A 26,271-nucleotide genomic window follows, 5' to 3' on the forward strand; every position below is an offset into this window, starting at 1 on the left:
TGGTAGGATTTCATCAAAGGGGGCAGTAGAGCATAATAGGAATTCAGGCTGTAGTCTAGAGTCAGACAGACCTGGGTTCAAATGTCGCTCCACCACTTTGAGCAAATGATTTAACCTCTCTAAGCCTCAGTCTCCTTATCTGCAAAGTAGAGATAATAGTATTTATCACAGGGTTGGCTGTGAACATTAAGTGAGATTATCAATGTAAAATGTTTAACACATTGCATGGAACATTTTAAACATCTAGTAAGTCTTAACCTATTACAAGAATCAAAGAATGTAGGTAAAAGTTGCTGGGATAGAAAGGAGGGATGCTAAAAGGCAATTTTTATAATTTAGCCTAAGGTAGATCCTACTTACCTTCAGATACAAGAGAATGAATAAAAACTATGCTTGGAGGTGTTGCAAGGGAAGAGACTATACTGTTAGTCAAATTTGTTTAGTGATTACTAAGGCCAGGGAATGGAACAGTGACTGAAATGTGACTCCTACCTTGAAGAGTCTTAACAGTTTAATTTCTCTTTTAATAAAACTTCAGTAGTCACTGTTAATCTCATAAGGATATAGCAAAAATAAATGCGATATTCTGAAATAGTACAGATCTCATTGTGGAACTGAGGAAGAACCGTAAGAAATCTGGCAGTCCTAAAGACTTTTTAAGAAGTAAAAAGGATCACTGCTAGTAGAATATTACTGAGGATTGAGAAGTGCCAGAGATACCCTATCTTTATAAATATAATTTGAATGAAAATTACAGAGTGGTTGACTAAAAGCATTTCCAGTTCATGATTGGTTACCATTTTTCAAAGTCATCAAATCCCAACAAAAGTGAAATGTGCAAATAAATTATGATACTTATACCATATCATGATTAAAAATCAGATTTCCAATGACTAATGACATGGGGAAATGCTTTATGGTAGTGAAAAAAAGCAGGCCTAGACATAGCACGCTTCTAATTTTTTTAAAGTAGAAGATAGAAAAGTATATAGTATTACAAGATTATAGTAATCAAAAACAGTATGGTATTTGCATAAAAATGACCCATATAGAAATGGAACAGCATACAGAGCCCAGAAGTAAACTCAATGCATATAGGGTCAATTAATTTATGACAAAAGAGCCAACAAGTGGAACCAATAGCCTCTTCACTAAATGGTGTTGTTAAAACTGGACAGTATCATGCAAAAGAAATGAAGAGCGCTATCTTATACCATGCATAAAAAAAAAAAAACTCACAAAAGATTAAAGGCTTGAATTTAAGACCTGAAACCATAAAACTAGAACAAAGTGGGAAGACACTCATCTTGCCAATGGCTTTTTGGATTGGACTTCAAAAATAAAAGTAACAAAGCAAAAATGAACAGTGGAATTACATCAAATTAAAAAACTTCTGTGTAGCAAAGAAAGCCATCAACAAAATGAAAAGGCAACCTATGGAATGGGAGAAAATATTTACTAATCATATATGATAAGGGGTTCATACCCAAAATATGTAAAAAAAAAAAAAAAACTACAGCTCAATAAGAAAAAAACCAATTAAAACATGTGCAGGGAAATGAACAGACATTTTTTTCAAAGAAGACAAATAGCCAACAGTTACACAAAAAGGTGTTCAACATCACCAATTATCAGGGAAATGCAAATCAAAACCACAATGAGGTGTCATTTCATACTTATTAGAATGGCTATTATCAAAAGATAAATAATAAGTGTTAGTGAGGACTTGGAGAAAAAAGGAACCCTTGTACACTATTGGTGGTAATGTAAGTTGCTGCAACCACTGTGGAAAAACAATATGGAGGTTCCTCAAAAAATTAAAGATAGAACTACTATATGATCCAGCAATTCTGTATCTGGTATCTATCCTAAAGAACAAATTCACTATGTCAAAAAGGTATCTGCACCCCTTTGTTCATTGTAGTATTTACAATAGTCAAAACATGGAACAATGTTAAGTGTTCATCAACTGATGAATGGATAAAGAAAATGTGGGGTGTTTGTGTAAGCGTGTGTGTACAGACTATCATTCAGCTATATAATATTACAGGAATGGAGTATCAGTCAAAAATAAGGAAATCCTGCCATCTGTGACAACACAGATGATCTTGAGGGCATTATGCTAAGTGAAATACTTTAGACAGAAAAATTAAAACATTGTGTAACCTTACTTATATGTGGAATCTAAAAACAAAACAAGACAGAAAAAAATCCTCACAGATACAGAGAACAGACTGATGTTTGCCAGAGGCGGGGATACACAGTGGGCAAAATGGGTGAAGGTGATCAAAAGATACAAACTTCCAGTTATAAATCATTCCTGGGGTGCAATGAACAACATGATGACTATAGTTCACAATACTGTATTGTATATTTGAAGGTTGTGAAGAATATATCTTAAATGTTCCCATCACATAAAAATATATGTGGTGAGAGATGTTAACTTATTGTGGTAACAATTACACAATGTATCAAATCATTATGTTGTACATCTAAAACTAATACAATGTTATATGTCAATTATATCTGAATTTTTAAAAAGTGTATATAATAAAACCAGTAGTCAATCACTGATAAAACTGGGGAGATTAGTATATTTATTTTCTTTTTTGAAATGTCTATTGAATAAAACATTTCAAAGAAAATGATTCAGGCTCTTCACATGCTTAATACTTTAAAGTGCTTGAAACCCATGGTATATTAGATTTCAGTTTAACATAAGTCACACGAAAAATCTTTTAGTTTAGTTAAGCTACCACAAAACCAGGTACTGACACAAGACAAACAGTAACTGAAAAGAAAACTTTCGATACTAATTTAACTCATATTGTTCTAGTATATAAAATTAGTATGTACCCCTGCCTGTAAGGACTTACTACAGTTCAATAAATAACTCAGATTTAATAGCTTGCATAAATCTAATTGCTACATATTACTAAATCATACCTTGAGAATAGCTATAAGCTTGAGAACGATCAACTACTATGTCGGAGTTATGTGATTCCTGAGAATGTTTCTCCATCACCTCTACTGTATCACTGGATGAAGATGATGAAGACAATCCCAGTCTAACATATCTTCCTTTTTTACCACAGAGTGAACAATCTACTGGTGTGGCACTAGGTCCCCGGGGCAGTTGAACTTCATCTCTGTTGTAGTTTCTAACAGCTCCACTGTGATGCACAGAACGTTCCCGTTGCCATATATAATGAGTTGGAGCAATAGCCATAACCTATGGTGGAAAGCTTTCTTTTAGAATTTTCATAAGATTTTAAAATTTGGTAAGATTAAGTAAAAGAATTATGACTCACAGCTATCTCTAAAACTAGACCTAAAAACCTAAGTTACTGATGTTTAAAAAAAAGTAGGCCTCTCCAGATAAGACAGTATTACCTATAAAGTGATTCACTGCTTGGATTCTTAAGATAATAACTAACAAAGTACTGAAGTTACTTCAAATATTTCAACCTTCCAAGTTTTTCAATTCAGAATATTCTAAGTTTGGGATAGATAACACAATTAGCCCAAAACAACACATAATTCTTAACTTTGGAATGTATTGGGTTGAAAATAACATTGTTGAGGTTTCTAACTATGTTGTTAGACTAATTTTAACATGCTTGCAATTATGGCAAGGGAAGTGGTAAGAAGATGGGTAAGTTACCTAACCTCTCTGTGCCTCAGTTTCCTTATCTGTAATATGAAGAGAATAATAGAGTCTCCTTTAGAGGATTTTGCAAGGATTAGATGAGGAGTTAATTATAAAACACTTAAGATTCCTTGTTACATGTTGGGCATTGTTCTCGAAGGTTAAATAAAATACTTCCTTTGGAGTCAGGATAGACTTAGTTTTTTATTTTTTTAACCTGGCTCTGCCACTTGCTAGCTGTATGATATTGGGCAGCTTAACCTTTCTGAGGCTTAACTTCCTCATATTTAAAATGGGGATATTATCTGCATCATAGGAGGGTTAGATATGTATAAAATCCTTATCACAAAGTAAGCAGATGATAGTCATTGAAGAAGTCAAAGTAGGGAAATATACCTACATATGTTGACCCTATGATGTCTAAAATTTCTAAGCAGTGTTGGAATATTGCTTCAAAGCGAAAAATGTTTAGTTGCAGTTATCAATGACCAAAGTAAATAAGAATTATAGAATTTGAGAGTTAAGCAATTATTAATGCTTAAACGAATGATTTTCAACTTGTTTCAGGAGCTCTGTGTTTTCATAGATTATATTAGGTGTCCCAGAATGGGATATGGGAAGACCAATCAAGAAAAGAACCTCAATTTAGGGGATTATGTATAAAATTTTGCTTGGAAAGATACTTTTGTGGTTAAAAATGAAAACTTAAAAACCCCCAGACTGAGACCAGTCCACTTAGAAAACAGGGAACCTATGGCTTCCTCCAAAATGATATAAAGAATGCTAGCTATGCTAATTTTTTAAAGTATATTTTAGGATTGAATTTATTTTATAATCCACCTTTTAAATTCTCTAAAAAAGTTTTCAACAAACATGTAATAAAGTTACATATCTTCTAAAAAGTAGATGTAAAGATATTAATTCTAACAATAAATATTTTTATAACAATGTAAAACTAGGTTCAGAGCTATGTAAAGTGAGGAAGTAGAATACAGAATTTCTTATTCCTTCCATATTTTTCTATTTCTTCCTCAACATTTGTACATCCTTATTTCCATTTCTGGAATGTCCTCTCCCTTTTGTCTTGATATTGCTTTTCCTTCAGTGCTGAGCATAAGTCCCACCTTTCTAAAACTCCAGTTTTTAGATCGTACTGTTTTATTTTTAATGCTACATAAGGACTTTTAGCATGTGTCTAAAACTCAGATATATCTCTTTTTATGAATGCAATCTATTGAAAACTCTCTGTGCAGGAATATTCTCTCATATGCCTCTCTATCAAATGCCTTCCACACAATATTATGTAGTAACTGTATATTTCTTATTGATAGATGAAAATAATTAAGAATTAGAGGCCACTGACATTATAAACTTCCAACAACATGATTTTTTTAAGGATCCTGTAGCAAATTCTAGTGAGAAGATCAGAGAAAAATAGGAAGCAAAAGGCACCAGATAGGTTTAGTAAACTGTTCTTTCTACAACAAACTAGCATCAGTCTCTCTACATACTAACCCAGCTAGAAAAATGCACGCACACATACTTGTGTACTTTTAAATATGTTTGCACATATTTTACAGATATTATTAGAATGTTATTGTGATAACAACAGAGAATTACAAAAATTGTAAGAGGGTCAAGGAAGCAGGATTTTGGTCTTCTATTAGTTCTATGACCTTGGGCAAATTACATAACCTTCTGGGCTACAAGGTATCTTTTGCATATGAGAAAACAGGTCATTTACAGTCCTCAAACTCTATGACTTATGAAAGTAACTTCTTTGAAGCATTAATAGCACTTGATCTACTAGAAATATTATACTACATTTTATTTTACTCGTCATTTTTAGTGATTTTTTTTTTGGTGCCTTTGATGGGTATCCCAAAATTTAATACTTGGCCCTATTTTTCTCTATATATTCTACTTCTCTGTGATCTCGAGATAGTATAGAGTAGGTGTTAAAAACAAGGACCCTGGAATCAGACTTCCTAGGTTTGAATACTAGCGTGCTGCTTGACTAATTCTGTGACCTGAGAGAAATTATTTAGCCTTTTTGTGCCTGTTTCCTCTTCTGGGATTACCTAGCTAGCTATAAGAACTGTTGTGAGAGTTAACACATATGCAGTACTTAGAACAGTGCCTGACAAGTGTCCCAAAAGTATTAACATTACGTTCACCTTGACTCTTATCTACTCTACCAAGCTTTAAATATCACTTGCATATGATGACTCATTTTATACTCATGCCTCACTTAATTATCCAAATATACCTTAAATTCATGTCTGATACCAAATTACTTATTTTTCCAATAAATCAGTTTGTTTCTTTAGTGTTTCCTATTTCCATTATGGAACACATTACCCTTTCTGTTCTATAGATTTGAAACTCTGAAAGCTCACTCTCCCATACGCCCTATGTCCAACTGGTCACCAAGTAATGACAACTATAATTTTATAACATTGACTTTTCTTTGGCATTGCTATCTTCAGCACTGTTTACACCTTCCTTCTGAACTATAGGAAGTTTAACACTTTCCAGTACCTTCCCTATATTGGGTCTCTGCTGCATTTAGTCATTGCATTGTTTTGTCCAAAACTGTTTATGTCACATCTCTGCTTTCTAAATTATAATCTGGAATCAAGTAGTAGCTGACAGACAAATCAGCTATGATGAAACTGTGCCATCTAGGCCAGAGTACATAACAAGAACAGAGAAAAGCTTCCTTTTGATAAAATTGCTACCGTCCATCATGTATAAAGGGACTGGAATTGGAGTCTAACTCTTTCTCATCAGATTGGCATTTTCCATAATCTGTAAAACAATCTAGAAATTAAGTTATCATCAACCTAAATAAATTCCACCTCAGAGGAGCTGATATCCAAAAAAGGTAAACTCATTATAAGATAGTAAGATCAGAATAAATACGGAAATTGTCTTTACTCTTTTCTAGAAAAGCTCTGTATTTTTCAATATAATCATACCTCATCTCTTTCCAAAAAAGGATTTGAGGCAGCTGACAAAAAGTAAAAACAACAACAAAAATTTTCTAGGATCCAGAAGGGAAAATTAGGCTAAAGGAAGAAAGCACACAGGCTGGTAGTAAAAGGTGATATAATTAATGTAGTTAGGGATAAAACTTGGCTCTTAGTTTCTTTGCAGCAACCAAGGTTAAAAAAAGAGACAAATTTTTAAAATTCATACTATCTGAAAGGAGAGAGTAAGTTTTTTGACAGTGGTATGTAATGGAAAGAGTGCTAAGTTTAAGAACTAGCTGGTTCTACCATTTATTAACGACCATGGACAAGTTACAACCCTTCAAAGCCCCAGTTTGTCAGAAAAATGGGCAAAATACTTATGCTATTTAATTCCTTTTTAAAATGCTTTTTAATTCCTGAGATAAAATAACATAACAGATATAAATTTGATTTCCAAATTAACCAATATAACCAGTGGAAGGTAGCTGTCAGAGAAAACAGAGAAAACAGAAAACACTGGGAAGTTATTAGATATGAAGTTCCGGGTTTAACACTTAATTGATGTATGGTCTTGAGTAAACCTCAATCTCCTTGGTTCTCAGTTTCATCAGATGTAAAATGAGAATTCTACAACCCTCATAGGTACTTTTATTGAGGATAAGATAATTTATATGAAAATATTTATGAATTTGTTAGAGCATAATGCAAATGTAAAGTATTATTGTAAACCAACTTGTAAATGCTATCATAACTTGGGTTTACTCTAGGATGACACTAAAGAAATGGACTTGGCAATATGTCAATACTGGGTTCTCAATAACAAATGCATAGAATATTTAACTAAATTTCTAACATGTTTTGCCACTTAAATGCATCAAACTTCAGGGCAAGGATAATATAATCACTTCTTTATAACAACCCCCATAGCATTGAAGTTAAATGTCTTACTCATAAGTTAGCTATTGAATGAATAGTTAACAGAATAAAGTCTAGATAATTTCTGTTCCTATATACCACCATGATTCAACTGTTCCTGGCTGCAACAGTCCTAAGAAAGACTATCTATGTCCCCCTATTGTAAAAGGCAGTGCCAAGTCAGCTCAGTAAAGAAATTTTATAGTTTATTCTTTTTCTACTACATAGATAAGAAGGTATGAAAAAAAAAATCGCAAGCTTTAAGTTCCATTCACTTTGTCAGTCAGCAGTATTTACTGAGTACTCTATGCCATGCACTATTCTGGGATAAAAATAAAGATCATGGCCTCTTGGAATTTATACTCTAGCAGGGGGAAATAGACATTAGCAATATAGGTAAAACAATACATTATATGATGGTTAAATGCTATGAAGAAAACTTGGAAAAGGAATACAAAGGAATAGTGGGAGGTACTACTTGTTATTTTAGCAGCTTTATTGGGGTATAACTCAAATACTATACAATTCACCCACTTATACAATGGCTTTAGTATATTCAGTTGTACAACCATTACCACAGTCAATTTTAGAACATTTTTATCACTCCATAAAAATGAAATCATGCCCCATTTTCTCCCTCCCCTCAGCCTCTGGCAACTTCTAATCTACTTTATTATATCTTTCGATGTCTCTTTTAGACGGCTCATTTAAATGGAATCATAAAATGTGTGATCCTTTCATAACTGACTTCTTTCACTTAGCATAATGTTTTCAGGTTCATCCATATTGTAGCATGTTATCAGTACTTCATTCCTTTTAATGCCAAGTAATCTATCATTGTATAGATATACTGTATTATTTATCCATTCGTTCACTGGACATTTGGGTTTTCACTTTTTGACTACTACAAATGTTGCTGCTATGAATATTCATGTACAAGTTATTGTGTGGATATAGCTTTCATTTCCTTTGTGTATATAACTAGAACTGGAATTGCTGGGTTGTAATGATAACTCTACGTTTAGCCTTTTGAGGAACTGCTACAGTTTTCCAAAACATCCACTATTTTAAATTCCCACCAGAAGTGTATGAGGGTTCCATTTCCTCCACATCCTTACCAATACTTGTTATATTTGTCTTTTTCACGATAACCATCCTAGTGGGTGTGAAGTGATATCTCCTTGTTGTTTTGATTTTGCATTTCTCTGATGGCTAATGATGTTGAGCATCTTTCCATGTGCTTTTTTGCCCATTTGTATATCTTCTTTTGAAAAGCCTTTTCAGATCCTTACCCTTTTAAAAATTGAGTAGTCTTTTTATTGCTGAGTTGTAAGAGCTCTTTATCTACTCTAGATTCAAGTCCCTTATTGGACAGATAATTGGAAAGAATTTTCTCCCACTTGTATTTTGTCTCTTCACTTTCATGGTGTTCTTTGAAGGGCAATTTTTGCAATTTTGATGATGATCTCTATTTTCTTTTGTTGCTTGTGCTTTTGGCATCATCTCTAAGAAACTTAATTCAAGGTAATGAAGATTTACCCCTATGTATAAAGAGTTTTATAGTTTTTAGCTCTTATATTTGGGTCTTTGATCCATTTTGAGTTTGTTTTTATATATGATATGAAATAGGAGTCCAATGGCATTCATTTGCATGTGGATATACAGTTGTCCTAGCATCATTTGTTGAAAAGACTCATTTCTCCACTGAATTTTCTTGGTACCCTTGTCAAAATTCAACTGAACATAAAAATGAAGGTTTATTTCTGGACTCTTCTTTTTTTTTTTTTTTAATTTTTTATTTATTTATGATAGTCACAGAGAGGGAGAGGCAGAGACACAGGCGGAGGGAGAAGCAGGCTCCATGCACCGGGAGCCTGATGTGGGATTCGATCCCGGGTCTCCAGGATCGCGCCCTGGGCCAAAGGCAGGCGCCAAACCGCTGCGCCACCCAGGGATCCCTATTTCTGGACTCTTCAATTTTATTCCATTCCAGGAGATACTACTAGATACAGGGTGGTAAGGAAAGGTTTCTCTGAGATTATAAATTTAGGTAGAGTCCTGAATAAAGTGAGGAAGTGAAGCATATTGATATCTGGGGGAAAAGCATTCCAGGTAAAAAAAAAATCCTGAGGTGGGAATGTCCTTACTTTGTTTGAAGAACTGCAAGGAGGCCAGTGTACTTGGAGGGAAGTGAGACAAAGTAAAAAAGATTAGAGTTGGCAGACCAGTTAGAACCATGATAAGATTTTGCCTTTAAAAAAAAAACAAAAAAACAAAACTTTTATTTATTTGAGAGAGAGCTAGAGATAGCAAGAGAGAGCAGAGCAGAAGGGAAAGGCAGAGAGAGAAGCAGGTTACCCACTGAGCAGGAAGCCTGACTCAGGGCTGGGTCATAACCTGGGATCATAAGCTGAGCCCAAGGCAGAGGCTTAACCAATTGAACCACCCAGGCACCCCAGGGTTTTGCCTTTTATTCTATGTGAGATGGGAAGTTGTTGGGGACTTGTGAGTAGAGGAATCATGATTTGACTTACTTCTGAAAGATTTACTCTGGCTAGTGTATGAAAATAGACTACAGGACAGAGAGATTATGAGACTACTTGGAAAGTTATGGCAATAATTGAGGCACAAGGGGACAATCAAAGTAGGGCTTAGTAGTAGAGGAGGTGAGAAATGGTAGGGTGCTATATATTTTTTTAAGGTAGGGCTATAAGAAAAGTATAGGGCAACAGTTTTTTGGCTTGAACAATTAGAATGATGAAGTTACCATTTATTAACATGTAGAAGATTGCAGGAGGAGTTAAGTTTGAGTTCTATGTGAGGGAATCAGAAACTGGATTTTCAGCATGTTAAATCTGAGGTATCTACTACACAATGAAATAGGATAGGAAATTTGATAAGCACATCTAGAATTAGGGAAGAGATCTGTTGTCAGTGTTGAAGCCTTGAGAGACTCAACTTTTCTATAAATCCCATTACATAACTGAGTTTACAGCTATCTAAAACTTTTTAGTCTTTTACATATACACCATTAAGCCATACCATTCTCTGGCTGCTTAAAAGTCTGATGCCAGTAACTGAAGTAATCCCAGCTCCAATTGTGTAAATTAAATTGCTGCAGTTATAACACTAGTTGTTCTATCTTAGGAATGGGGGGGCGGGCAATCTGCCATGAGGTGAGCATTACCTATCCCTGCCTCTTGCCTCTGGTACCCACTCCATGCTCTTAGCTAAGTGCCGTGGGGCTTGAAGTGTTTACTTTGAAAAAAAATCAGAGTGTTCAAATAAGGCCTACTATCATGTCCAAGGATGGCATAGGTTCACAAATTACCCACTCCTGACCTGGGGAGGGAATGATAAAAAATAGCAATGCAGGGCTTTTCCAATGCCCTGTTAATTTAGAATGAATTGTTTAAATCCTTTAATGAGGATCCATTAATCTGGGGAAGGTGAGATACATAACCAATTTTTCGTATTTTCCTAATGAATTCAATCCTGAAAAAACCTCACCTGCTATTCAGTCTTCTAAGTTGTTTTTGAATCCTTTCATTTCCCCAACATTCTACAGTCCTCTTAATTTAATCTACAATTATGCATGCTTTCTAATATCTTCATCTTATTAATAAATATAATTAACAAGTTTAATTCTGGGCATACCTTCAAAATACTTCCTGAAGTTTGACACTAATCCATTAATTGGCTTTTGGCCTATCATCATTTACTAGCTATGACTTTATTTCATTACAGCATTATCTAATTCACATTTTACCAAACTTTACTAAACTAGTATTGGCTTACAATGATCACTGCCCACTATTTAATTTTCTTCTTTTTTCTTTTTTTTTACTATTTAATTTTCTACTCTAGAATATTTCTTTAGATTGCGCCATTAACATTTTTCTTTATTGGAAACCAGAACATTAGATAAAATAACCCATCTTTTGTTTCATAATTTTGATTTAAACTCAATTAACATATAGTGTATTATTAGTTTCAGAGGTAGAGTTTAGTGATTCATCAGTTATATAAAACACCTAGTGCTTATTACATCACATGCCCTCCTTAAAGCCTATCACAGTTACCACCCCGCCCCCTAACCCCTCTCCCCTCCAGCAACCTTCAGTTTGGTTCCTAGTTAAGAGTCTCTTATGGTTTCTTTCCCCTCCCTGATTTTGTCTTATTTTTCCCTCCCTTCCCCTATGATCCTGTTTTGTTTCTTAATTCCACATGAATGAAATCAGAAGACAACTGGCTTTCTCTGATTGAGTTATTTCACTTAGCATAATACCCTCATTCTATTCATGTCATTGCAAATGGTAAGATTTCATTTTTTTAGATGGCTAATATTCCATTGTGTGTATATATATGTGTGTGTGTATATATATATGTATATGTGTGTGTGTGTGATATATATATATATATCACATCTTCTTTATCCATTCATATGTTGATGAAAATCTAGATGTTCCATAGTTTGGCTATTGTGGACATAGTTTGGCTATTGCGGACATTGCTGCTATAAACATTGGGGCGCACCATGTTTGTATCTTTGGGGTAAATAACCAGTAGTGCAATTGCTGGGTTGTAGGGTAGTTCTATTTTTAAGTTTTGAGGAACCTTTACGCTGTTTTCCAGAGTGGTTGTACCAGCTTGCATTCCCACTAGCAGTATAAGAGTGTTCCCCTTTTTCCACATCCTCACCAATATTTGTTGTTTCCTGACTTGTTAATTTTAGCCATTCTGACTTGTGTGAGGTGGTAACTTATTGTGGTTTTGATGTGTATTTTCCTGATGCCAAATGATATGGAGCATTTTTTCATGTCTGTTGGCCATTTGTATGTCTTCTTTGGAGAAAAGTCTGTTCATGTCTTCTGCCCATTTCTTGACCAGATTATCTGTTCTTTGGGTGTTGAGTTTAAGTTCTTTATAGATTTTGGATACTAGCCCTTTATCTGATAAGACATTTGCAAATATATTCTCCCATTCTGTAGGTTGTCTTTTGGTTTGGTTGATTGTTTCCTTCGCTGTGCAAAGGTTTTTTATCTTGATGAAGTCCCAATAGTTCATTTTTGCTTTTATTTCCCAAAATAACCTATCTTTTTATTTTTAGTGTCTTTCTGTTTTATCTTAATAGAATCTGGCATCAAGAAAACTTACCTTATATATTATTCTATGTGAAAAGAGGTACTGTTTTTAACATATTTAAATTTATTTAAATTTTATAGCATACAGTTTGCATTTCAATCTTGGGAACTTGAAATTTCACATACTTTGTTTAATGGAAATTATTATTCAGCTCCAAATGTTATTAACATATTTTGGAATATGCATACTGTCCTTTCCCAATTTATTTCTGATCTCTTCGACCAAAGAAACATACTAAAATAGAAATACTTACTATAGAAGTAGGCTGCTCTGAAAAACAGAAATGACAATTTTAAATTATTGTGGTATATTAAAACATCAACATTGTAGTATACAAGTTGTATTCATGGTAACCATTAACCAGGGTTAATAGTCTACCCTTACACATATAAAAAATGAAATATCAGAAGCACATTAAAAACAAGACAAGAGAAATTACATAAAGAGAAAACAGAGATTACCTATATAAAGTATTTAAAAAATCTTACCTCCTCACAGCATCGCCTGCTTACAATAGCCCTATAGTCAATTCTATCCCAGAGTTGGTCCCTTAACTTTAAGAAATTAGGGAACAATTTTCTCCAGTTTTTCCCTAAAGCCCATGGAAAAATTTCATATTTGGATTCTTCTTCATCTTCTTCAACTGTGTTAGCCAGATACCTAACAAAAAAGACCAATAACTCAAAAAAGAAATAGGAAAAGGACAGGAACAGGCAGTTCACACACATATACATACATAGAAAATCACTTGTAAACACATAAATGATGTTCAACCTTACTCATAATTAAGGAAATGTAGATAAAAAATAGAAATACAGTGAATTTTACCTTGTTGAGTTCTGGATATTTTTGTATTCCTATAAATCTTGAACTTTGTTCTGAGATGCAGTTAAGTTACTTGGAAACAGTGTGATCCTTTCAGGTCTTGCTTTTATGATTTGTTAGGAGGATCTGGAGCAATGTTCAGACTGGGGCTAATTATTCCCCACTACTGATGTAAGACATTCCTGAGCACTGTACTCAATATCCTGTGAATTATGAGTTTTTTTTTCAGTCTGGCTGGTGAGAACAAGCACTATTTCCAGTCCTGGGGAAATGTTAAGCATTTTTCCCTCTAATCCTTTCTTATGATCTTTCCCCTCACCCAAGTAGTTTTCTTATAGACATATGGAAATCCATAACCTCCTAAACACTTGAGGGGGATTGGGCATATACAGAAGCAGGAAAACATGACCCAAAATAAAAAGAATCCTCAATCAAAACTGATACATGTTAGAAATAACAGACATTAAACAGACAAGGACATTAAAACAGTTGTATTTATTCCAGATGTTCAAAAAGATAAGGAGACACAAAGTGTACTTCTAGAGATGAAAACTACATGTACAATGAAAAATACATAGAGTAGGATTAATAGACTAAATATTACAGAAGAAAAGATTTGTGCACTGAAGACAGCAATATAAACTATCCAAAATGAAACACACACACATGAAAAGAAACAAAAATAATAGAGCATCAATGAGCTATGAGACTTCAAGTAGTCTAATAAAGGTGAAACTGGAGTCCCTAATGAGCATTGGATGGACAAAAAAATTTGAAGAAACAATGGCTGAAAATTTTTGGAATTTGACTAAAACTATAAAAATACTAAGAAGCTCAATGAAAAAAATATGCTCCAAGCACAAAATATAAATAAAATTACACCAATGCACATCATAATCAAATTCTTCAGAACCAGTGATGAAAAAAATCTTAAGAGCAGCCAGGCAAAAAAAAAAAAAAAAAAAGACAAGTTAGATAACACAGAAACACAGATACAGATAGAAATTTTCCACTAGAAACAATGAAAACCCTATAGATGACTTTCCAAGAAAAATAGACAACTTACAATAAAAAAATTACAAAACACCTAAAAGAACAAGGCACCATCAACAGAAACAGACCCTGAAGTGTGAAGAAACTGAAGTAGACAGACATTAAAGGATAAAAGATCGTAAAAGCATAATAAAGGAAGGCAAATGATCCTAAGTGGAAAGTTTGAGATGCAAGAAGGAATAGTAAGCAAAGATATAAATATGTGGGTAAATCTAAATAAATATTTGATGTATAAAACAATGACAATAATATGTCTCTAACTTTTTGGAGGGCTTCCTGTAGAACTACAGAATTGTAAAACAAGAGAATATAAGTTGAGAAGGGGGTGACTGGAGTTAAAATACTTAAAGTTCTTGATTAAAAAATAACTGGGATAGAGCTTCCTGGTGGATGAACACATGGAGATCAGATACACTGAGAGGGTATGGAAGCTCTATGCCCTTTCCCCATACACTGCCGTATGCATCTTCAATCTGGCTGTTCTTGAGTTATATCCTTTTATAACAAAACTGGTTATCTAGTAAGTTAAAAAAATAAATAATTGGGATAACTGCTAAAAAAAAACAGATATAGACTGCATAATTTCCAAACAAGTAGAGGAAAAAAGAATCAAAAAATAAAAATTTAAAAAATCTCAATGAAAAAGATAAAAATGGAGTGGGAAGAAGAAACAGAAAAAGTGGGACATAAAGACAAGATAGCAAGATAGTAAAAAAAGAAAAAAAGAAAAAGAAAATATATAAGCAATAATAGAATATTATTCTGCAGTGAAAATGAACCAGACCTACACACATCAATATTAACAAATTTCAAAATCATAAAGCAAAAGAAGGAAGTTACAGGAGAACACCACATATGATTATTTTACATACAGATTAAAAACAGGAAAAACTAAATAATATATTATTTAGAGGTTTATACATAAAATATAGAAAATCAAGAAAATTACTATATGTGGGAAGAAGCAGGACTACCTGGGAAACTGTGTACTGTGAGCTTCTAAGATTCTGGCAATGTTCTATTCTTAAGCTGAGTCATGGGTACATGAATATTTGTTTTGCCTTTTTCTTCAACAAACATACATATACATACTCCATACACTCCCTTTGTAGATTTCACATTAGAAATTTTTAAAAGGCACAGAAGTATATAGTACACTTCTATTCAGGTAATATATACATTGGGTCATGTACACAAAGTTATTTCTAGACAGATACACGTGAAACGTTAATGGTCCTCGAAGAAGGATGCTAAGGCCTTGAGATATGAGGGAGACTTACTTTAAATTGTATACTCACTTATGTCCTTTAAAAAAACTATATGCATATTCAATTTAGTTATATTAATATAAAGTTAGCACCTATTACTTTAACTTCCCTTAAAATATCTGTACATATTTTAATATTACCTTAATATAAAGCACCTCATTGCTTAACCCATTCAGTTACATGGATTATATAATGTCCTCTGTGAAATTACATCAAGTAATTTCTTACTTTATTATCCCTGATGGGGCTTAGTTAAGGGTAGACAGAAGCCAGAGGTTGGCCTTTTAGCATGCCTGTTGACTAAGGGAAACATAGAAAATCTATAATCAGAACTCCATTGTGATTCTATTCTAGATTAACAATTTTTCAGGATCAGTGTGATAAAATATCTATATTGTATACATGTAAGTCAACTTCTAATCTGAAATAGATTTCCAGTGATTGGAGCAGAGTCCTTTTTTTTGGTGTAATAGTTAATTATGTTTATCCAAATAAAGAATTAAGAACATCCATATGTTAAAGGGTGCAAAAAAAAAAAAAAGTTAGATACACATTCCTTGCCTTTAAGAAGCCTACAGTCAAGTAGAAGAGGCAACTAAGTATGGAACAAACAACTGTGCAAGAGAATATGGAATAATAACAATAAAAGTTCAGAGTGTTATAAGAATATATAGGAGAGAAAAGGACCTGAGTGAGAATTGTGGCTGAGAAAATACTTAATAAGAACTATTGAGTCAGGCTATAAAAAAAAGTATGACTAGATACAAAATGGAAGTTATAATCCATGTTATTTTTAACATGGAATTTATTATACCATTTGCAATGCAACTGCACATACTACTATATAGTGTAAGCTGACACAGTGCTTCACTGATGATAACATTACTAAAACATCAAATAAATCCAATTTCGGGAATCTGGTAAGAATTAAAACTAAACCTTCCTTTGGTTTGTTTTTAATTTTCAAGTGGGGAAAAAACTACAAAATAGATATTGCATGAACATTCAGATACAATATAATACTAAAGAGACATGTAAACAGCAATGTAACTTAGTGGTTAATCACTGAATTTGGCCATTGGCAAGTCACACCTGAATTTGCATCCCAGCTCTGCCACTACTAACTTTTGTAAGATTGAGAAGTACTTTTCTTCCTAAGTCTCAATTTCCCCAACTGTAAAATGAAGATAATTAAATAATGTATCTCATAGAGAAGATTTAAGGAGCTTATTTAAAAAAACATTTTTGTGGTGTCTTGCATATAACATTCAATATTAGCTATTACTATTATATTCTCCCAATTTATCAATCATCACCAAATTTTATAGAGTTCATTTTTCCTCCAGCATGGGGAAATGTGTCTTCTGAATAAAATTAGGGATCAGTTTCTTCCAGTCCTATTCCTTGAATCACACTGAATCTGAATTAAAGTCTGAGTTAAAACTCATTCATCACTGCGAACAGTTGTGCTATTCACCTTAATTATTTTTATATGTAGTTCCCTAGTTAAGTACTTAAAATTATATTCATACATTCCCAACTGCAGTATTTTATCTAGGTAGTAGGTAGAAAAAGTTTCAAGATTGAAATAGATTTTCTTAAACTACATTGCTTCTAGTAGAATTCTGACCTGTAGATTGGAAAGCCATGTAATTAAAACCATTTAATAGATCACAAAGCTAATATGAACTGTCTAACACAAAGTCAATACAAGAACTGGAAAACAAAACTATATTCCTTGGTCAAAGTTCAGTGTGTTAAGTAAGACGTTACTAAAGGTATCAGTTATGAATAACTTATATGTTATAGGCATAAACCTACAATCAGTATGTCTACAGCATTTTCCACAAACCGTTTAATGTAAAAGGGCAATGATGATGATTTTTACTATAAATTTACTGGAAGTTTCAGAGAGACTATTTTGGCTTTTAAAACATATCTAAGTTCAAAAGGGGAGAATTTGAGATAATTTATATGGAGCACTTTGAAAAATGAAAAAGTACAATACAAACTTAAGTGGAATACTTAACAAATCTTAAGCATACAGCAAGATCAGATCAGTGAAAAGAACATAAAAATACCATATTAAAGTAAAAACACTGTATCTTCTACATATAAAGGCCTATACAAAGATATATATCAGGTTTTAAAAAGCCTGTTTTATTTTTTTATGAGTCGCAATGTTAACTTTATTTACTTATTTCTTTAAGTAGGCTCTATGCCCAATGTGGGGCCCAAACTCACCACCCCAGAGATCTAGAGTTACATGCTCTACCAACCAACCAAGCCAGCCAGGTGCCCCAAAATAGCCCCTGTTTTAAATTAGATATCATACATATATTATGAATAAGTACCACAAAAATCACTTATAGAAAGCATACTTACAGAGCAATAAAGAAATTTATCCTGGTATGCTCATTTATAGTAAATTTAGCTCTCTTGAAATAAACAAAGGTCATAGCCAAAAGATACTATAGGGAAAAAAGTAAAAGTTAATATTAATGTTTTGTTTTCATAAGTAAAACTGCTTTAAAATAGTTATCTTTAAGATGAAGAATAAACTAAAAATAATACAGCATTATTTATCTTTATTACAGAATTACCTATTTACTTGGGTCCTTATTTTTTGACTTCCTATATGATACAGTGAGAAATAGTTCTGAACCATTTAACATGATTAAGATTAGAACGAACTCCTAAGTTTTATTATTGCCAATATTTTTTGAACCAAAACCTCAATTTTTTCTCTTAAATTTCAAATCCGAAGAGAAGTTGAAATAATAATTACAAAAACCATACATCCTTGTCCTAGATTCACCAATTGTTAGTATGTTGCCATACTGATTTGATGTATATATCTCTACAAAATTTTTTTTCCTGACTCATTAATTGTAGATATCCATACTCACTATTGATTGACTGATTGAAGGGGGAGCAATTTTTAAGTCGAGGTAAAACCGACAAAGTTGCTTATACTTAAAGTTCACAATGTGATGATTTGATATATATATACATTGTGAAATGAACATCAAAATCATAACACATCCATCATCACACAGAATTATCTTTTTTTTCTTTTAAGACAACGTAGGATCTAGTCTCTAGCAATTTCATATACTTACTTTTTAAAATAATCTTTTAAAAATAACTTCTAGTCAGAAATTATAACATGGCTCTATTTTCATTGGAAAAAATTGTTTTAAATGTGTTATTAGAAAGATCAAGTTTGGTATTAGGACACTATGCCAGGTTCTATCTGTCCAAATTAAAAAGGACTTATAGTACTGATGTATTTGTTTCCCTCTCATAAAATACCTATTTATTCTACCTTCATAGGATTGACTACAAAGGTGAGTCCAAGTTTTCAAGGTAACTTTCAGTAGAGAACTCTTGAAATAGTGTTTTAAGGTATGATATGCTTGTTAGCTACTTTAAAAGCACTGCCCCCTGCTGTCCAGCAACTTTAATTACCGTAATGCACTTCAAGTTGAAAACTACAACTCCACATGCACTTAATCTCCATAGATAGATATTTAATATGAAGGCGTTACGGTTAATTTTTAAAAATGTTAGTGACTTTGTGAATATATTTTATTTTATTTTTATTTTATTTTTATTTATGATAGTCACACAGACTGTGTGAGAGAGAGAGAGGCAGAGACATAGGCAGAGGGAGAAGCAGGCTCCATGCACCGGGGAGCCCGATGTGGGATTCGATCCCGGGTCTCCAGGATAGCGCCGCCCTGGGCCAAAGGCAGGCGCTAAACCGCTGCACCACCCAGGGATCCCTGTGAATATATTTTAAAAGATCTCATATTTTAGAAGTATATCATGAAAAATTCACAGATAAAATGTTAGGATGTCTGAGATTTGCTTCAAAATAACCCAGTTTTGGGAAGAATTAGAAGAAACAAGTGGAGCCATAAATTGATGTTTATTGTAGCTACATGATAGACACATGGAGGGTCTTTGTTCTATTTTCTCTACCTCAAGGTATATATATTTGAAATTTTCCAGAATTAGATTTCCAAAATCCGAAATTAAGAAAACCAAACTTTGATTTTATCTTTGTTACCTTAACTTGAAATAAAAAAGTTCCTATCAATATTAACTTGATGGGTATTTAATCATAAACTAGTCTTCTATTCATCCCTAGCCCATTGGTTGGCACATTAAATTTAAGCGTGAATTCATGCTGTATCTTCTGATATGACTACCTGGTCTAAGATAGCATTTACAAAGATGAACTCATAGCTGTCCAGCCAAATCTAAAGAGAATGGAAATACCATGGTCCCTAGTATGTACATGAGCATCAAGATGATCTTTTGTGAAACACTGATTCCTAAATAAAGAATATAATAAACTAATTTTACTCTACAAAATTATTGGAATTTGTTTTATCTAAGTTACCTACAAAATAATAGACTTCCTTAGCAGAATGAATGTCAGAATGTTCAGAATATTCTTTCTCTACAGGCTGATAAAAGGTAGTAATTCTCATCAAAACATAGTAAGTCTATACTGATTCTTGTTTTCAATCAAACAAATATAGACTTAAGATCATTTAAATCTAATAAATAATACTCTACAATTCCTCAAGTATAAAAATGAATCTCTAATGTATGCTAATTTCAAAAAGTAATGTGTAAGGATTTCACTTTGAAGGAGCAACACAGGCTAGTTCTTTTCCTAACCTTAATTGATATGACCGAAAATTCTATAAGGTTTTTTAAAAGTTCTGATGGTCTAGTAACATAATAATGCTGTTTAATGATTACATTGTTATCTAATTTACCTTGTCTGCAATTTTACAGCAGCAGTCCATCCACAAGAAATCTTGAATTAAATCGTCATCTACAACAAAAGATAGCTATGACTTGTTTTTTAAAATTTTATTTCTATGACTTGTTTTTTAAAAATAGAATGTTTCCTTTTGAAGAATCAATTTCTAGATAGATTATAAATGATGCTTAGAAAGCAAACAAAAATGGCTGTAGTGTTATTTAAAGTGTAGTTTGCATTTCTTTGGTGTATTTACCATTGCAAGCATTGCACAAAGAGCTACTGCTTTACTCAGGTTCCCCATCTGATTTGCTCAGAGTGAAGGGGATATGGTGGAACGGTTTGGTTTCCTGACGATCCCAATAGCTCTTAGAGAAAAATATCTTGGGTAATTCTAGATTAGCTCTTTATTACTTTCAAAAATCAACCTTTACTGGTGGAAATGGAACCTGATAAAAGATAATGCAGTCTTTAGTAAATAATGGCTTAATGAATATTATTTGTTTTCTAAAGATGTTTTACTCTTGGGACGCCTGGGTGGCTCAGTAGTTGAGTGTCTTGCCTTTGGTTCAGGTTATGATCTGGAGGCCATGGGATTGAGTCCTGCATGGAGCCTGCTTCTCCTTCTGGCTATGTCTTTGCCTCTCTCTCTCTCATAAATAAATATAAATAAAATCTTTGAAAAAAATATATGTTTTACTCTTTCTACTACTTTCTCCTGATAGCCTCTTATTTATCTCTGTCCAATTATCTATTATCCAAACATCAATGAAAATGTCTGTATAAAGAAGATTCACAATTTATTAGCTATTTATAATTAACATTTAATTTTAGAAAAACAGTATTAATGACAAAAGATCAACAAAAATATTTTTAAAATATGTAAAAAGTAGGTCAAAAATACTTATTCAATTTTAAAAGGCTAAAATATATAATCCCTAAATATGAGTAGTTGTCAGAATATAATCTGAGAAAATCTGCTTTTGCCCGTTCCCCTCTTCAAGTTATATAACAAAACATACTTCTTTACACTGATTTTTACATCCTAGAAATATCATCAATATGGTCAAATATATGGAAGGTTCCAAGAATAAGTACTCATTTTCTTAGACTAATTAATTTCTGCCTTAGTTCTATTCTTAAAAAGAAAACTCTATGTCAAACGTGGGGTTGTAACTCACAATTCCAAGAGTCAGATGCATGCCCTGATTGAGCCAGCCAGGCACCCAACTCTTTCTTAAATTACACACGGTAGAGCCAGGTATTTTCTCTTATTTCTCATGATCAGTTATGAACAATAAAAATGTTCGTGGGTAATAGTTTTGCACTAGTCTTTTTTTTTTTTAAGATTTTATTTATTCATGAGAAACAGAGAGAGAGAAAGAGGCAGAGACACAGGCAGATGGAGAAGCAGGCTCCATGCAATGAGCCTGACTAGGGACTCCATCCTGGGACTCCAGGATCATGCCCTGGGCCGAAGGCGGTGCTAATCCGTTGAGCTACCCAGACTGCCCAGTTTTGCACTAGTCTTAAAGAGAAAAGGGAAACTTATATTAACAGCATTCTAGATCCTGACAGGAAACATCCTGGTAGTTCAACATTTTCCTACTTATACTACTTACATTTTTTTCTTCTCATCTCATGTTCTTATTTTGCTTTTCTTTAAATCTTAACCAGCTTGTTCTCCTTTTCCTTCTTTCTCCCTTTCTTTTTCTCTCCCCCCCCCCTTATTTTTAAGATTTTTGTCTTTTAAGCAGGGTAAACACTCTTGTCCCCAAATCTCTTTTTTTTTAAAAAAATTATTTATTCATGAGAGACACAGAGAGAAAGGCAGAGACACAGGCAGAGGGAAAAGCAGGCTCCTCGCAGGGAGCCTGACATGGGACTTGATCCCAGGACCCCAGGATCACCACCTGAGCCAAAGGCAGATGCTCAACTATTCAGCCACCCAAGCATCTCATGTCCCCAACTCTCTTAGATACTAATGCCTGTCACCTGGATCTAACAGACTATGATATCTGTTTGACTGGATTCATTCCTATGGATATATACCAGAATTCGTCTATCCACTCTTTAATCTGTCTACCTTACCTTAAAAAAAAAAAACCTTCCCTTTCTTGGCTAATGGAAGTAATATAAAGGGGAGCCTGGGTGGCTCAGTTAGTTAAGCATCTGCCTTTGGCTCAGGTCATGATCCCAGGATTCTGGGGTTGAGCCTGGTATTGGGCTTCCTGCTGAGTGGGGAATCTGCTTGTTGAAGTTTGTTAAGAATTTTTTTTTTAAGATTTTATTTATTCATGAGAGACACACAGAGAGAGCGAGAGAGAGAGAGAGAGAGAGAGAGAGAGAGAGGCACAGACACAGGCAGAAGGAGTAGCAGGCTCCATGCAGGGAGCCCGATGTGGGGCTGGATCCCGACGTGGGGCTGGATCCCAGGTCTCCAGGATCATATCCTGGGCTGAAGGTGGCACTAAACCCCTGGGCCACCAGGGCTGCCCTTGTTAAGAAATTTGTCACCAATGTCTTATGACGCTGTCTTTTTGACATTCCAAATCATTGCTTATTATCTGAACAAATACATTTAAAATCACTTTCATTATAGGAACATGATGATAAAGGATAATTTTTAACAATATTCCCCATATGTGGAGTGCCTGGCTGGCTCAATTGGAAGAGCACGCAACTCCTGATCTTGGGGTCAGGTCATGATCCTGTAGTCCCAGGACTGAGCCCCACATGAGGCTCCCTGCTCAGCGGGGAGTTGGGCTCCCTGCTCAAAGGGAGTCAGCTTCTTCCTCTGACCCTCCCTTCTCTTGTGCTCTCTTTCAAATAAATAAATAAAATATTAAAAAAAAAACAAAAAGCAACCCAAATAAAACAAAAACAAATTGGTTGGAGACAGAAAATCTAACATAGAAAATAACATGCTCTTAGATTATTATGAAAAGAATAAAGTAGATCTTTAGATTCTCTTATTTTTTAAGTACTTTACAATTACCACTATTAAAATATTTTAAACCTACCAAATAATTTAAAGAAAGCAGTCATTTCCTGACGCTGTATAACTAGACAGGGTCCTTTGGGGCGTTTAGACTTGTTGGTATTATGTGCATTTTTTTCAGATGCTGGCCAACTATCTTTAAAAATAGGACGCTTCAGGTTAATGGGTTTTTTAGGCTGATGTAATCTATTTGACCCTGATTTTACGTGAACAGTGACAGTAGGTGGTGTCTTACAACACAGCTGATTATGTCTCATTTTGCTTTCCCAAGATTCCTGTAAAAACAAAACATGTCATTATTTACCACACTCTTATTCATTTTTATATAAAAACAACTAATTGGATGACATTACCAGATGCATTCATATAAAATGTTACTGAACTTGCTACTAAAATGTTATTTGTTATAGTGACCCACATAAGAAATTGCTTTTAGAATTCAGTGCTAAGAAATGCTGTTTCCTTTGGATAACTGATATACCTTCTCTTCCCAATAATAAGATCCTGTATACCATTTTGCTTTGACTAGGGACTCCTAAACCAAATTTTAAAGTTAATTATAGGAACTATGCTGAGTCTATAATATATTTGTGATATTCTTTTTTTCCTAATATGTTTAATTTTGCTTCCATTGACATAGTTTTGTCATATGGTTATTATATGCCACTTCAAATTTTTTATAGAACAAGGCAAACTATTTCCAGAACTAAATTATTATCATATCAAGTCTTATATTGAAAGCAATCCCCCTACCACACACAAAATATTTTCTTACTGGGTAATTCCTTGATATGTTACAAAATTCACTTATTCAACAAGCATTTACTGGTATTTACTGCAAAATTAAAGACATTTTTAGCAAAGAAATGTAGGGTATATGTCCTTTGAGAGATTCTTGTAAATTGATCGCTTTAATTTTTAAAGTTGTGAGTATATGACCATATTATCTGAGTGACTGACTATAAGTGTATATGAATGTACAGTGTTATAATCCAATAAAATCAGAAACAAAATTAATTCATCAATATTTAACAATATGCACGATCACTACCATTTGGTGGTAATTAGTTCACATAATTACTAGTTAGTATTACTTTTGTGGTCAAAGTACTTACAGGTGACAGGAAATGGAGACATGCATAGACAAAGCATGAAACTACTCTAAGACCCTAATGAGAACCTCTGAATCCATAACTCACAGTGACCCAGGCAGCCATGCCTCCCTTGGTGTTCAAGGAGTTAGGTACAGATTCTCCTTCCTGACCCTCAGAAACTTCCCTGCTGAAGGAAGGAATGGAAAGTAAGATTGGATATAGTAGGGCTAGATCAGCAATGTCCAATATACTGTGAGCCACATATGTAATTTTATATTTTTAAAGCTTCATTACAGAAGTACAAATAAGCAAAATGAATTGAATTTTAGTAATATATTTTATGTAATCCAGTATACCTAAAATATCATTTTAATGTGTAATCAATATAAGAATTAATGATATTTTACATACTTTATTTTTCACACTAAGTTTTTGAAATCTGGTGTGTATTTCTAACAGAGTGATTTCTAAATTTCTAACAGAGTGAAATGTAGTCTTACCAAAACGTAGTAAGTAAAAATATTTACACTCTTTCAGTACTTTAAGTAAAAATTCTTCAGTTGCACCATCCACATTTCAACTGCTCATCAGCCACATGTAGCTAGTTGCTACCATATGAGACAGCAGAGGGCTAGATACTGAAGAACTAGGCAGAGGAAATTATATTTAATCAATTCTATAATTGCTTCTCCTCCATTTCACTTCCCTCCCTCATCTTTCTTCTTAGATCCTAAGGTCCAGCCAAACTGAAGACAGTTCTGGAGTTGGAGTTGGTGGTGTTACAAACTCCAGAGAGAAAGGAATGGGTGATAACTGAACCTTGAGACTTCTATAAAAACTTTCTGCTATTTCCAACCCACCTCCTCAGGGAGACAGCTCGAGGTCTCATCTGCATCTTCCCTCCCCCCCACCCCAAAGTAAGAGCAGCCTCATGATCTAGATGGAAAAAATTGATGTCAGGCTTCTCAAACTGGGGTGAGGCATCTAAGCTTGGGGGTGGGAAGTACCAGAATACAGAAGAACTATGGCATATCTCCCAGGAGGTAAGTTTTATTCAATATTAAGTAAGTAACTTAAAAGTGTTGTTATTTTAGACAACCATGGATATACTGTAAAATAGAAAGCAAATATTATCATATAAATAGATATATATGTTCACAGTATAGGCATTACACTATTACACTAAACTCTTATGTGTTGGGATAGTTCATATAAAATTCGAAGAGATAAAGAACTGCTGAAATTTCCCAAATAGAGAGATTCATTGAAGTTAATCAGCAAACACTGGCAGGAAAGTTACAGAGGAACTTAAGGAGAGAAGCTATCAATGCTCTACTCTTGGTCATATTCTACCTTGAGGTAGTTTTAAATTTTGCTCTTTATTTAGATATACTGAGAGAATAGAGTTCTCATAGCAAGAGGAAAAGAATGCAAGGCAAATAAAAAATTATAAGCCATTACAGGAGGCACCTGGGTGGTTAAGTCAGTTAAACATCTGCCTTTGGCTCAGGCTGGATCCCCAGGGTCCTGGGATCCAGCCGTTCTTTCGGCTCCTGCCTCAGC

General features: G+C 33.7%; 1 protein-coding gene across 1 annotated transcript in view; it reads right to left on the bottom strand.

Moving 5' to 3' along the window:
• SPDYA (speedy/RINGO cell cycle regulator family member A) overlaps positions 1-23,964 on the bottom strand; it is a 28,006-nt gene extending 4,042 nt beyond the window's left edge. The window contains exons 1-6 of the mRNA XM_026016004.2: positions 23,637-23,964; positions 20,627-20,685; positions 18,216-18,301; positions 13,173-13,344; positions 2,947-3,232; positions 2,873-2,875 (exon numbers count right to left, since the gene is read on the bottom strand). Of these exons, the coding sequence (XP_025871789.1) occupies positions 2,873-2,875; positions 2,947-3,232; positions 13,173-13,344; positions 18,216-18,301; positions 20,627-20,685; positions 23,637-23,871 (841 nt within the window). The 5' untranslated portion in view covers positions 23,872-23,964. The remainder of the gene's footprint in view (positions 1-2,872; positions 2,876-2,946; positions 3,233-13,172; positions 13,345-18,215; positions 18,302-20,626; positions 20,686-23,636) is intronic.
• Positions 23,965-26,271: the final 2,307 nt, after the last annotated feature.

The sequence above is a fragment of the Vulpes vulpes genome, chromosome 8 (assembly GCF_048418805.1).
Source record: "Vulpes vulpes isolate BD-2025 chromosome 8, VulVul3, whole genome shotgun sequence".
NCBI classification, from domain to species: domain Eukaryota; kingdom Metazoa; phylum Chordata; class Mammalia; order Carnivora; family Canidae; genus Vulpes; species Vulpes vulpes.